General features: G+C 41.6%; 1 protein-coding gene across 3 annotated transcripts; it reads left to right on the top strand.

The window, feature by feature from the left end:
* The first annotated feature begins 195 nt into the window (after positions 1-195).
* Positions 196-12,033, top strand: SLC35A5 (solute carrier family 35 member A5). Of its 3 annotated transcripts, none has more exons than XM_087757033.1 (7): positions 196-311; positions 1,498-1,650; positions 2,469-2,567; positions 4,281-4,414; positions 7,606-7,673; positions 9,001-9,787; positions 10,952-12,033. In XM_087757033.1, exons 2-7 carry the CDS (start codon positions 1,521-1,523, stop codon positions 11,018-11,020), a joined length of 1,287 nt encoding a protein of 428 aa, XP_087613159.1. In that variant the 5' UTR covers positions 196-311; positions 1,498-1,520; the 3' UTR covers positions 11,021-12,033. The 3 variants fall into 3 exon arrangements, with proteins under 3 accessions (XP_087613159.1, XP_087613161.1, XP_087613160.1); XM_087757035.1 differs by lacking the exon at positions 196-311 and adding an exon at positions 378-397; XM_087757034.1 differs by lacking the exon at positions 196-311 and adding an exon at positions 466-699.
* Positions 12,034-14,532: the final 2,499 nt, after the last annotated feature.

Raw genomic sequence — 14,532 nt, 5'->3', positions numbered from 1 at the left:
TCCCCGAGCTCTTCCCGCCCACCCCGCGTCGCGCACACGTGACGACACACCGGCGACCGGCGCCCAGCTGAGGGAGGAGAAGGGCGGGGCGGGAAGCCGGTGGCTCTGGGGGCGCATGCGCGCTCCGCCGTCCAGGGGAAGGGGCGGGGGCGGGCGAGAGCTGAGGCGGAGCCCGGTTACCCGCGATCACGTGGCCGGAGCGGCCGGGAGGGGCGGGACCGGTTGGCACAGAGCATGAGGGTGCGCGCGGCGGTGCGGGGCGGGCAGCCAGGGGACGCGCGCTGCCGGGTGGGAGGGCCCCGCCCCGCCAGGTGAGGAGGGATGGGGCGGGGCGGGAGCCGGGCAGCGCCCCCGGGTGCGGTGCGGGAGCGGGGAGGTTTGTGCGGGTCGCTGAGGGGTGAGGCCGGGGAGCCAAGGTGATGGGGGCTGGCGGCGTGCAGCGGGGGTGAGGGGGAGCGCGGTGCCGCGGCCTGACAGGAGCTCCTCTGCCCGGTGCGCTCGGCCGCGGCGTCTGAGCACCGGCCGCCTCGGTGCCCCGGCTCACCTGGCGCGGCCGCGGCTTCGTTCCTGGCCGCGGCCGCGCGTCGACCTGAGGTAGCGACGTGGCAGGCGGCGGTCAGCGGAGCCGGGCGAGCGTTGCTTCAGTGTGGGGGAGCGCTCGGTGGCCCTTACCGGCCGCGCTGCCGCCACCGCTACGAGGTGGGTGCTCGCCTCGGGGCCCGCGGAGCCGGCACTCGGGGCCCGGTTCGAAGCCGCTCTCCCTGCCGCCCCGGGCCCGTTCGGGGTGCCGCGCTCCGGCCGGCCCCGCTGAGGCGGAACGGCGCGAGCCGCGGCGGCCGTTAACGGCTGTCCCGCCCGCAGCCGGCCTGAAGGGGCTCTCCCTCCTCCCCCGGCGCAGGGGCCGGTGCTGGCCGGCTGCTAGCCGGTTTTTCAGGCCTAGGGCACCGTTAACGAGTTGGCCGAGTAACGGCAGTGCTGGGGACGGAGAGCAGGGGTGCAGCTGAGGCGCTGCCTGCCGCAGCCCGCCTTCCTCCCTTGCCTCCTGGGCACAAACCGGTGCTGAGCAAGCCCCAGGTCACCTCTGTGATGTTGCTTTCGCTCCACAGCTGTAAAACTTTTCCTTGCTGGAATTAGGAGCAAGAACACTTTTAAAAATCTTAAAGAAAAATAAGCATGTAATTTATTTAATCCCTTTAGCTAATCACTCTTGCATAGATGCGTTCTTCTGACAAACTGGCCTCTTTGTGCCACCTTCTGAATCACTGTATATACGTTGTTTATCCCTATTTGCTGGTCCTCATAGCATATCCTTCTTCTTTTCTTAATTTTTTTTTTTTTAATAAAAAAGAAAAAGCTACCTGTGGAATGAGATCGTGGCTTGTGATGTCAGCATCTTTGTATAAAATAACACAAAGCAGTAAAGTACACGCATTTCACCTTGTTTAACCAGTTTCTGGAAGTACTCTTTAGAGTGTATTTTCATTTTGTCGTCCAAAGGGCATTGACAGCAAGACAGCAGAATGAAGACCAGGTGCTGTAGTCGATTTGTGTTTTGCTCCAAGACAACCGTCTATACCTTTCTGCTTGGAGGAGTGTTTATTGCGTTGGGCTCAAGTCGAATCCTCCTGATGAAGTATTCTGCCAATGAAGGTGCTGTTGGGCAATAAACATAATGTACCTCAAATAAGAAAGGGTTAATGTTTGGGCTAAAACAGATACCCAAAAGCCTAGTTCTCCAGCTGCAGAGTTCTTAGTGTAAACATTCTATTTTCTAAATAGTGACATGTATTTCTGTACTGGAAAATCTCTGTATAGTCACTGGCCTAACATAAAGTGATAACTTGGGTTGCAAGGTGTATGATCCATGTGGAGATTCACCCTTAAAAGATGAGGTGGTGAATTATTTTATATCTGATTTTCAAAGACTAAATTGTTTTGTAAGCACTATTAATGGTACATGTCTTGACTGAAATATTTGTCTTGCAACAGGCTTAGGAGAAAAGTGGTATCATAGTGGGCGTGCTATAACTGGCTAGTGTTACTGCTTCTCCTTTTGCCAAGTCTTAGCAAAATACACTAACAAAGAAAAGATAAAGTCCTAGAGGAAGGTTGTGTCACCTTGGAAGCCATTTTTTATGAGAGGAAAAAATAGCATATTGCTGTTTGGGGAAAACATGCCCATTTTTAATTTTTTTTTAAAACAATGATGTTCTTGAGTTCTTCCAAAAAGTTCTGCTGTAGGCTGGGACCAAATGAGGGAAGATTTCAACCCAGAAAGGAGGCCGTTCAGGAAGTTGTATATCATAAAAATTGGAATATTTATAATGAAAGTACTGACATAGCCTTTTGAATTTATAGAAAGTGGCTAAAATTCTGACTGGAGGGGTTAAAATAGTTTCTTGCTATAATTATGAAAGCAGGAGACAGAATCTGACTGTGTTCTCTCTATGATTTGCTGAATCCCACAGATAACAAGTATGATTACCTCCCTACAACAGTGAACATATGTTCTGAAGTAGTAAAACTGGTCCTGTGTGTGGTATTGGCGCTATGGGTTAAGAAAAAAGGTAAGTACCTATGTTTAAAATAAATAAAATGTGTTGACTTTCTAAGAATTGCTGTACTTCAAATCCCTTTTTTGTTGTTGTTTTGGTTTGTTTGGGTTTTTGTTTTTGTTTTTTTTTTTTAATGATAGATTCACATGTAGTAGTATGGAGTAGGTCCTGCTAGTAAAATTCACTGGAATTATGTCTTCCATGCAGAATTATAACTAAACTTTACTTTTATAAGTCTACTTTGTGCTGTAAATTCAGGTGTTCTTGAGTTGTGTGTATGGTAGCTGAAGTGGGGACAGCTAAGTTTAATGAAAAAGTGTAATGAAGACACAGTCTAATATTTTCAGAATTTTAACACAGCATCGTGCTGGGATAACAGGAGTCGCCTCACTGTGAAGCCATGACTGAACAGAAGCTTATAAATTGCACTAACTCAAGGGTTGGCCTTTATGTTTTGTTGTTTTCACCACTTTTATTTAGAAGCACCACCACCTTCCACTGAAGAGGCTTTGTGTGTGTGTAGTGATTTTTGAGTCCAAAGCAACATATCAGTGTTATAATTGAAGGTAGCTTTCTTGTCAAGACAAATCTTGGGGCTGCTGTTCAGAAAAAGCAGTGTCAGGCTTCACTAGCTACTGGTTTTGTATTACAGACTAGTTTTCTTCCTTGGCGTTTTCTGTCCTGATGTAAAATGGATGAGAAGTTAACTTCATAGCATTTCAAAATGGCAGAGAACAGACATTTAAATCGGAAGAGGGTGTCAGGCACTGGAGACTCATGTTAAGCTGAACTGCTGGTTTTGTCCACTTCACGTGACAGTCATGCTCTGGCAAGCTGATGAAATTTTTACCCCACCATTTTGTACAGATATACCTAAGAAAGTAAATATATTCAGTCAATATTTGCCATCTTTGGCTACTGCTGATGACGCATTTTTTAGTTTTCTTTCTTTCTTTCTGTCTTTTTTTCTTTTTTTTCTTTTTCTTCCAGATGTCTGAGTTTTGCTGAACTCAGTGTGTCGGTGCTTCAGAAGAGGATTCGATAACATTGTGTAGTCTTAAATCTGTGCTAACCAAGTGCTTCTGTCACCAGCTCTAGAGCAGTCTAAGGTTTATCACAGTCTTCCTCCTAAAGTGTGTGTTCCGAATACCTAAGTAAATGTCATTCTTTGTGCCTTGTCCTTTCTTTCTTCCTTCATCCTATATGTTCTCTTTTTACCCAGATCATGTGCTGTGTGCTACGGATACTGAGTTCTGGTTTATTTTGTATTTCTCACATTACTGGCTGCCCTTTGGATGCTGTATGAACAGATCCACTGTCTGTGTCATTGTTTCATTTCTAGTTTTAATTGATAATAATCCAAAAATCATACCCAGTAATGATGTCGCTGTTGTGTGGAGACTTTGGGGTTCTTTTTGGCCCTCAAAGAATGGTTGATAATTGAATTTTTGCTCCCAGTGAACAAATACTCTGATGTGGGTAAAAGGCTCCTTGATGTTTTCTGTGCTGAAGCAAGGAGATGAACGCCCACTGACACAAGATTGCTGCTCTAGCTGTGGTTTCTGCCCTGGATCTGTCCTCTATGTTGCCAGAGGGCTGTAGTACCTTAGTTTTTTTCAGTCCAATGGTGTTCCTGAAAACAGAACAGTGGCACCTATTCTGTTGAAAGGGAATGGGCTTTTGATAATAAGATATCCTTCTTACTGATATCTTTTTTCCTTTCAGAGGGGTGTTTGGATTATCCTTTTGAATGTCCTTCCTGGAAGAATTTTTGTAATTCCATGAAATGGTCAATTCCTGCCTTTCTTTACTTTTTGGATAACTTGATTGTCTTCTACGTACTGTCCTACCTCCAGCCAGTAAGTATACATACACTGAATAACGTATCTTCCAGTGTCTTGGTGATAGGTAACATTGTCCTTAGGCCATCTACAGTTGTAACACTGGCAAGGCAGGATTTGCAGGTAAAAGAATGATCTGTTACCTGGCCAGCCAGACCTTCCCATTCTCTTGCTCGCTGGTCAGTGTTGTACAGCTCTCAGCAGAGGAGTCTCTCTGTGTATTTTCTCCATCCAAAGTGATTTAGAAGTAGGCTGAATTGCTTAAGTACTAGGCAGGTTTTCAGTGCTTTCCCTCCTTTGGTTTCTTCAATTCTGTATTTCTCTTTCAATGCATTTGCTCATCTTGCTAGTATTTGAGCTGCACTTTTCTGTGCAGCTTCTACCACTTTATGTATGTGACTTCACGTGATGACTTGTTTTCTTTCCTCACTGACTCCAAAGAAAAGTGAGTAAATGTAGTCACACAAGGGAGTGTGTGTACACAAAGGGAGTAAGTGTAATAGGAACTGAGGAGGCAAGGAAGAAAACTGTTTGACTCTTAATTTTTGCATTTGTTTATTGGTTATGTTTAAGCACAAAATTTAATTGGTACTTTCTTCTAGCTACATTCAGCCTTTTGGGTGAATCTATGTATGCTTAGGAAACCGTACAGGTTTTGTGCTTTCTTTTATTTTCATTCTAGGATGCTTTTTGGTTCAGAATCTATGTTTGAAGTTAGATGGAAACAGATGGTTAGTGCTTGCTATAAAATACTGTGGCTGCCTGTTTGACATTAAAAATAAGTATAAATGTTTCTGTTCCTTCTCTTTCAGACTTTCTCTTTAAAATATTGTCCTTTTAGGTGTACATTTCTGTCAGGGACAGATCAGAGTCTAGAATAGGACCTGGCTAGGAAAATCTAATTAAAATCAAGAGTCGGATATCTTAAAATAACATGCACAGGTGTTTGGTTCTGTGGTTTGCTGTGTGGGGTTTTTTTCATTGTTGTGTGGTTTTTTATTCTTTTTACTTCAGGAAGGAAATTCAGCTATAATGTTTGCAGTAGCAAAGCCTGATGTTTAGAAGGTTACATAAACACTATTGCTTTCTTAAGCAATTTGATTTGGCTCAGTTAAGGTCATCTTCTGTAAAATGCACAGCTTTTATGTTTTATACCCCACCCTGTGTCTTTCTCCCCACAGAACATGTGCTCTAAGATTCCTCTTTTTTAGAAACCTTAGTGCCTTATACCTTTTAACTGGATATATTTTATGAGGGTTAGCTGAAATTATAACATTATCATGGTAAACAAGTATTAAAAGGTATGACTAAATACCTGTAAGATAAAATACCTTGACAGTGTACAAGACTGTGAAAGTGAAAAGGTGGAGGCAAGATGCTTGAAAGAAGGTGGCCATGCCTGACTGAACTTGGTTTCATGTGACTTTAAAAAACTAAGTAGGTTTGGGACTAAGTACCTGGGTGAGCCATTGCCTGCAGTATAGAGTTGCTTTGGTGAGATTTTTTTGCTTGAAGCTTCAGCTATAACTATGAGTACTCTTTAGTGGCTAACATTTCCTAGCGATAAGACTTATTTTTTAGAGACTTTGTTTGTGACATACAAGTTAGTGACATGGTGATCTTTGGTAAATTTTTTTCTTATTCCTTCTCATCTAGGACAGAGGTGCCTTGAGGCCTCAGAGAATAAAGCAACTGAAAATTAATTCCTTTTAACTATTCTGCTATAGATTTTGATCATATTACGTTACCAGAGACGTTGCATGGGGGGCTTTGACTGTGAAGCAAAACCAGAGTATACATGGAACGCTTGTACATTTTGCATCAAGTCTCTTTTTTCCGGAGCAGTTTCTGCTAGTTCCAGATTCACGTGTTTATTCAATATTTTTCTCCTTCCATGGTGTTCACCTAACATGAATATTTATTGAGTTGTAATCTTGCAAAGCGGAAAATTAAGCTGTGGTTTCTTAGGCAGAGCTGTCTCATGTGTCAGTCTTCAGCTTACTTGAGATCCTGTGTTGTGCTGTTTCATGAGATTTATTATTCAGCAGACAGTATGTTGGAATAGAGTGGAACTAAGGTAATGGGAAAAAGGCCTGTGCTTTTCCTCTGGTAAATGAAGATGACTCTGCTATTGCAGAATTAAGAATGTGGAAATGCAGATGAGAAAGTTCAATATAAAGTCTGTGTTATGCACTTCTGAATCCATATATGTTTTTGTGTAAAATTGTCTAAAAAAGTGATCTCAGTCTAAGGCTGAATTGGAGGAAAGAGTTCAGATGCCTAGATTTTTGTACGTTTACTGACTACACAGGGCAGTCTTGAACAAAACACAATTTGGGAAACACCCCCACTCCACAAAAGAACCTTTTTTCCCCCACTGGTGCTGGTAAATTCTGATCTTTAATGGTAACTGCAGTGCCTAAAAGAGCTTCTCCTTGGTCCAGCATCCCAGTATGGAGCATCTAATACAGAGACCAAAAAGGCAATCCTTGCCCCAAGGAGTTTGCAGCTTGGGATCATGGCCATGGATTTGGGCACTGTCATTATTATACAGCTATTCCCAAATTAGACAGGAGCTTTAGAGTTGCCTTCAGTTGTACTTTGAAATAGGCAATTTTTTTAGTACAGTTGCAGTTTTGAAAATTCAAGCCGAGCACCTCCTTACCTTTACTAAATAATAGAGCAAATGCACTTGACATACAAGCAGTTTATTTTCTGCAAGTGCCTTGTCCAAGTCTGGGATGTCACGAACGCTGCAAGCTGGCACTGCAGCTAGAAGCAGCCTTGCCTTCCCCTGTTCTTTTCTGATTTTCATTTTGGAGCAACTTCCTTCTTTGTACTGACACAGCTGTTTTTGCAGCTGGCTGGTCAGCTTGACTGGGGAACTGATCTTACAGAAAACTAAACCATTTTCTTTTTTGTTAAGTAAGTTTTCCACTGGATTCGTTTCTTCACATCTTTCTTTCAGTACAGCTTTCCCCACTACAGTGGAACCTAGGCTCTGTGGTTTGCTTGAGACTTTGAAATGGGACTTGAATGTCATTTTAGGGGTATGTTATTTTACCACTTGGGTAAGGAAGAAAGTTCAGTGCCAGGATGATGCTTTTCACTCTGGCACCTTGCAGAAAGATGAGCACTTGAAGTTGGTGGGCTTTTGATGTCCACACTATGTCTGGAGAATAACTTTGCTCCCCTCCTTCTCTTTCTAGGCAATGGCTGTACTCTTCTCAAATTTTGTCATTATAACAACAGCTCTCCTCTTCAGGATAGTGCTAAAGTAAGTAGTATTTACTAAAGTAAATGAAATTTTATATCTTCCTAGCCTTGATGAAGAAGTTAAGCTACGTTCTTTCTCCTTGTCTGATGGGAACAGTAATTCTGTTTTCTTGTGGCTGTACCAACTTGGAGAGATGGCTTTGTTTTCTGCATCTGAAGGTGTGGGAAATAATAGCTTATTAGGAGTCCCTACATGTCTCTGCATATTTGGTCAACTGTAACAGAAAACAACTGAAATCATGATTATATAGTTGTTGGATGGTCAGAATTAAGGTTTGCATAGTTTCATTTCTACATTAAATCTCGTATTTCATGATTAGCAATACTTCTTTCCAGTCTGCTGTAATTCTTAATTGAATGTAAATGTAATGTAACAAGAGGGGATGAGAGATGTAAGAGTGATAGACAGAGGTGTCTTTGGTAATATTGTGCCAGCCCTGATGTGTTTGAGGTCAACTGCACGGTATGTTTTAAAAAGTAATTATATGTCCCTTCTTCATTATTCATGTGGCAAAAGCTAGGCTCTCTGTCCTATGTGTTCCACTTCACCTGATATGAGCTCTTCATGGTGTGATTTAGATTCAGAAAAGACTGACAGGGAAATGGATATTAACTTTACACTCTACTCAAAGTCACTTACGTTGAATGTGGAGCAAAGATGTCTTTTCTACACGTGTTAATATACCAAAACAGTGTCTGATAGTCTGACTTGAAATGCTTTTTCTCAGTTGTTTAGTTTTATGTCTCTTGTGATGTCACACTTAATCTTCTAAATTTCTGATTTTCCCCAAGATAAACAGGCTTTGCTTGAGTGAAAAAATAGTATAAATAGTTCCAACAGTCTTATAAATTATGTTCGTAGATTTATATGATTTACCATCATAAAATACTAGAAAAGGGCACAAAATCATGGGGGAAAAGTGAAATGTAGTGAAAGTTTACCAAAGAAAGAGGGGAATTATTTGAATGTCTGTCATTTTCTTTTTATCCATCAAACCTGTGTTCCCATGGAGACAACAGTTGCTTTTAAGTTGTCAGGCAGTCAGTATCTAGAACTAACATGATCTTGAAAGGCTTCCCTTAACTTACCTCTTCAGAATACTCCATGTTGTATTTCTGTGATTGCCAGGCTGGGCCCCCTTGCTGCAGAAAAGAATGTTTTATTTTGGCATTTTACTGTCAATTCTGAAAAGCCAAGATTTTTCTTTGCACCTGTCTCCTTCTTTGTGGCATGATGTCTTTTATGTGTTTTATAGAGCTTGTTCTCCTGTCATTTAATTTGTGCCACTGTGTTTCTAAAGTTGGTGGCTTTTTTTGTCTACTCCTAGGCGAAAACTCTCTTGGGTACAATGGGCATCTCTGGTGATTTTATTCCTGTCCATCGTTGCCCTGACTCTAGGAACTGGAGGCCAACAGCAAAGCTTGGCTGCACACGGATTCCATCACAATATGTTTTTTAGTCCATCTAACCACTGCCTTCTCTATGCCGGACCGGAGGAAGCATGCCTGGAAAAGGGCAACTGCGTAGCACCAAGTTTCCTTCCCAACTTCCAGTGGAACGTCACCAGTACCATGGCAGGAGCACTGAAACCTCTCCGCCTCAGCCTGGGCCATCTGCTTATTCTAGTACAGTGTTTCATTTCTGCCCTGGCTAACATCTACAATGAAAAGATCTTGAAAGATGGGGATCAGCTTGCTGAAAGTATTTTCATGCAGAACAGCAAACTCTATGCCTTTGGGGTGCTGTTCAATGGGCTTATGCTGGGGCTGCGGGCTAAGGACCGGAGGCAAATAGGGAATTGTGGCTTCTTTTACGGGCACAATGTCTTCTCGGTCACTCTCATATTTGTCACAGCTTTTCTGGGGCTGTCTGTAGCCTTCATCTTGAAGTTCCGGGACAATATGTTCCATGTTATGACTGCTCAGATCACCACTGTCATCATCACCGCTGTCTCTTTCGTCATCTTTGACTTCAGGCCTTCTGTAGAGTTCTTTTTGGAAGCTCCTGTAGTGCTTCTCTCCATATTCATCTATAATGCCAGTAAACCAAGAGGCCTGGAATACGCCACTCTGCGGGAAAGGGGCAAAGGAGATGCATGGGAGAGGTCAAGCGGGGTAAGGCTTTTCAGTACTTGTCTCCTCTGGTTTCTCTTTTGTTTTACCTCCTTTTATGCCATGGAATGTTTGGAAGATTCATTTTGCATGTGACCGGACTCATCCCTCAACTCAAACACCAAAACTCCTTAGTATTTCTTAAAATCTTTTCAACTGATTGGGTGTTGCTTTGCATATTCCACTTTTTCAGTTCATGAAGCCTAGGTACGCATTGCTTTCCTGCTGTGACTATAGACAGTCCTGTGAGCAACTTCAGCTTTGTACAAATCCTCTCTTGAAACCTTTGTAACCAAAGTATTTTACTGGCCCTGGGCATCCAGAACTTGGAATTGATGCCTGGGAAATAATTGTACTTAAGTAGAACTGATAAATCTGTGTAGCTGAGCCCACATCGTGAAGCAGTTATTATATTTGATGTTAAGATTCTTTCTACCTTGACAGTCAAAGATACCTGAAGATAAAAAGGTAATGTTCAAATATAGAGTTTTAACATGTTTTTTTTCTGATGAAACGTTTCCTCCAAGCCTGTTAGTGTTTTTTGTCCTAATGCAAATAGTAATCTGCTTAACTAGAACATGGCAGGGAGGGCTTCCTCTTAGGTACGTCGTGCAATTGAGCTGAGCAGTCCATCGAAGGGGGAAGAGTTAATGTCTGTGTACTTTTAGTCTGCCTGTACAGATGTGTTCTGTAATACACGTTACAACCAGCAGAGAGTGTTGTCTCCATTTAATTCTAAGAAACATTAAACTTGGCAGAGATGTTTTCCAGAAATTCCACATGGTGCCTTCTTAGATTGTTGTTTAACAAGCAGTAAATAACACAAAGTCATATATTTTTGGTATACCAGGTGTTACCTATTTTTGCACTTACAATTGAGCAGCTGTGGTAAAAACAAACAGCACTATGTGAGCAGGCTTCCTGATGAAGGAATGGGCTACAAGCTGTTTTAGGAAGTGAGTCACTAAAAAGTGTTAAAGATATGGGGGATGTTTTTTTATGAGCATGTATATCCTAGAGCAAGATTATAACACACTGGTAAGAGATGTAAATTACAGGGTCTTGATTTTATGTGATGCCTTCAAAATAAACTTTACTTTTTTTTTCTTAATTAATAGCAAGATAACTTTTCCTCACATTGTTCTCTTTTGCTTCTGGTTCCTGTAGGATGGAGAAGAATTTGAGAGATTGAACAAACCAAGCAGTGACATTGATACAGATGAAGATTCCCTCTAGCGTGAGGCTGGCTCAGAGGAGTGCTAGTACTCATAGTGAGAGAATGTTAATGTTTTATTAACATAGAGAAGGGTCATTTTTCCCCACTTGCAGAGCGATTGAGACTGTTTTGGGGCTGGATGTCAGAGGTGGATAAGGAAAACGTTCAAGCCATATATATGGAGAACTGTATTCCCTCTTCCTATCCATGTAAATCAGGAGTTCAAAATCTGCTGAAAGAAACAAAATTTGTAACTGATGCAAACAAGAGGAGGCTTGGACGCTGGACTCAGTGGTCTGGGTGACATGTGCTGCATTGTGGAAGGCAGTCCTGGACTCTAACCGTATGTCTTTCACCGCTTTGGTTGACTGTCCTGAGTCACTGCAACTTCCTGTATGAATTCCTTGGTTAGCAAAGCAGAGATAAAACTGTTCTCCGCCTTGCAGAAGTGATATGAGCGTTGATTAATGATTTTGCTGCATCTTCCAATGTACAAATGTTCCAGCAAGTTTTCTTTTTGGGACTTAAGATGTTATTAATAACCTCATAAATAATGAGGCATATTGACTGTTTTATTGTATTTTGGCAATTCAGCTTGACATATCCCTAGCTGCGTAAAAGAGTCCCTCTGAACCAACCTCATCAAACCTTCACTTGAAAATGTACAATAAATCAAATAATTTGAGTTAAGGATATGTCAATCCTTCAAACAGGCAGATCTCTAGCATGTGATTTGAGTTTGAATGGTCTTAATTCTGTCTTCATTCCTGTTTTTACATCAGTGCAACTCTGTACTGACTCCTGTGGAGTCCTTTCTTTCTGATTTTCTCTGATGTGACTGAGAGCAGAATAGATTTCACTGACTTCAGCCACGAGTTCTCATATTTTCAGTGTGAGACTTTTGTGTGCCTGTCTCCCAGTGTCTGGGAAATGGAAATCTTGAATGCCTTTGTAGCAGATAGTGAATTTTACGTGCAACTTATGTGGCCTAATTTGAAAGTGCTTGAATAAAACAAAAGTGTGTTATAACGTATGAATGCATCATAGGGTCTTTTCTTGCATTTAGAAAGGCTATGTGTAGAGGCTGAGTTTGCACTGAGGCCACTGCCTGAAAACAAATATTGTGCAGCTACAGTGATGCCCTTCAACGTCTGGAGCATTGAGCAAGAGGGTGCAGGTGGTAGTATCGTCTGGTGTTGCTCCACCCTGTCAGACTGATAAGGTCTTGCATTCGTTTTGTAGAGAGAGAAATCGTTCTGCAGAGTGCAAGGCACAGTGATCTCAGAATCCCTGTTGAGGCGTCTGCTGGATTGTATTTTGAGTGAGATGAAAAATAGGTTCCAAATAATTCAGAGAATTTTAAAAGGGGGAAGGGAATAGGGATGCAGATAAGAGATTCTTGGTATGTTCCTAAAGCCTCTTCTCTCAGAACAGTGGAAAAGATGTTGGTTTATAATTTCCTCCCTTCAAGAATGCGTCTTTCATAGTTGAAAGATACTGTCAAAAGAATTCTTAAGAAGATAAGCAATGAGTTCAGTGTCAAAGCTTCATGCCACAGTGTATAGTAATCAGTTAGTGATGCATTTCTCTGTGGACTGAAGACAGTCCTGCCTTTGTTCCCCTCTGCCATCCTGTTTCCAGGCTCTGTGTGTAACAACTTACTTAATGCATACTGTATTGATGGCTCATAGCTATATTAATTAACATACCTCCCGTCATTGATCCATCAAGAGGGCCAGCCTGTTTCCATATGACCATAGCCAATGATTATCAATGATAGCCAATGACTATCAAGTTATAAACTATGAATCTAAAATTATTGTTCTCATTTCTTTTTTTTTGCAGGAGTAACTTTTTCTAGCTTATATTAACTGTACAAAGTGAAATTACTGTTGTGGTTGAAAAATTTTTTACAGCTGATCTCATTGTGCTTCTATAGTAGGCCATTTCAACAAAAGGAATCCTGCTTGTTTGCATCTGTACAGAATGAATAAGAAAGCATGTTTCAATGTAAATTCCAGAAACATGGTTTTCATTGGTTTGAGATGTCCTGTTTTGGGAAATGAGACTTCAATGCAAAAAAAAAAAAAAAAAAAAAAAAAAGCTCCAACTGATAAGACTTAGTTGCGATAAGACATTTTCATTTTTTTCCGTTACATACAGCTTTGCAATATATACCTGCCTGAGTTCATTGTCTTTTTTGATCATAGCTACCAACTTTAGCAGGTATTTCCAAGAAGAGTGAAAGTACTGTTAGCTTTAGACTGTTTTGCATTTACATGAGCAGTAGCTTTTTACATGAACTTTTCCAGAGAGCTTTGCCTTGCGTTAAGTCAGAACACAGAAATCAGCCTCATGCCTCTAATGACAGAGCATCAAACCAGAGATGAATGTCTTAAAAACCATGTTTGACCCTCCTGCCTGAAATATCTGCCTTAAGAGAAATGAGATATGGAAATGACTGACCTGCAGATTTTATAAAGTGCACTTAGTTCTTGCTTTCAACTCTTGTCCCACTTAATGATTTTTCCCTCTATAAATTTCACCAATGCTATCATGCTTGACTTATTCGCTAAAGTCTTAGATTGCACAAAGATGTCAAGTACATAACCATTGATCCAAGCATTTACTTGTGCTGTAGAGTTAGTCCTGTCTAACATGTAGAAATCTTTGTTTTCCTCAGGTTGGACGTCTCAGAGAGATTCTGTCGGATTGGCCAGGCAGGTTTCTTTTAATAATGGAGGAGACTTGTATATCCCCTTTGCAGCAACAGGAATTTTAACTGCTGTCTAAAAATGGGTGAGGATTTGCATCAACTTAGCAATAAAAAAGTGTGTAAAGTAACCGGAAAGTATAACCATGCAATTCTGTGCAGCTGTACTATCCATGGCAATAGTTGAATTCAGTGTGTACATGAGATGTGTTAGAGGAAGTGACTGTAAACGATTGTCAGCTGGAGAGCAGCCCTGGTTAGCAAGGGTGAGCTATTCTACAGAGTTACACGTTTCAAATAGATCATGTGAATCCCGCTTGATTAAGTGTTTCCCCTGTATGGTTGTTGGCCTGCTCCATGTTGGAAAGCTTGCTATTTTTCTCCTCAAATGACAAAAGGGAAATTTATGAGGAGATTTTTGGAGAACAGCATTAGTTTGTCACATAGTCTTTAATGAATACATTGGGTAGAGAGCTCTTTCTAAGCTGTGATTTAGAGCCCAGATTCCCAAACATTTGAACTTAATTGCTGCTGAGGATGCTATGTTCCTCCCTCCACGTTTGAGGTAACAGTTCACAAAACCTCCCAGGAAGAGAGATGTGTTCAGGTTTCTCTTGTTTATAACAAGCCAGTTAAAGCAATATCTATTTTGGTTAATTTCAGCTACTTTATGAATGTAGCAACTGAGCCATGGTCCTTGAAAGACAGCCTCTGGCTGAAAACAGCCATCTTGGAGCTGAATCAAATCCCATAAATATGCATAAGAAAAAAGTTTTTCTTTATCATGTGGAATCTTCCCACTAAGGGCTGTAGAAATAG

Source organism: Nipponia nippon, unplaced genomic scaffold (assembly GCF_047370975.1).
Source record: "Nipponia nippon isolate SJK-2023a ecotype South Korea unplaced genomic scaffold, ASM4737097v1 scaffold_2, whole genome shotgun sequence".
Lineage (NCBI taxonomy): Eukaryota > Metazoa > Chordata > Aves > Pelecaniformes > Threskiornithidae > Nipponia > Nipponia nippon.
The sequence above is the reverse complement of the archived record's forward strand: the minus strand, read 5'-3'. Positions and strand labels throughout refer to the sequence as shown.

Excerpts from the sequence above, each read along its gene's own strand:
- SLC35A5 (XM_087757033.1), top strand. The coding sequence starts at position 1,521 with ATGAAGACCAGGTGCTGTAGTCGATTTGTGTTTTGCTCCAAGACAACC. Across the intron at positions 4,415-7,605 it reads TACTGTCCTACCTCCAGCCA|GCAATGGCTGTACTCTTCTC; the intron begins GTAAGTATACAT and ends TTCTCTTTCTAG. Across the intron at positions 9,788-10,951 it reads CATGGGAGAGGTCAAGCGGG|GATGGAGAAGAATTTGAGAG; the intron begins GTAAGGCTTTTC and ends TGGTTCCTGTAG.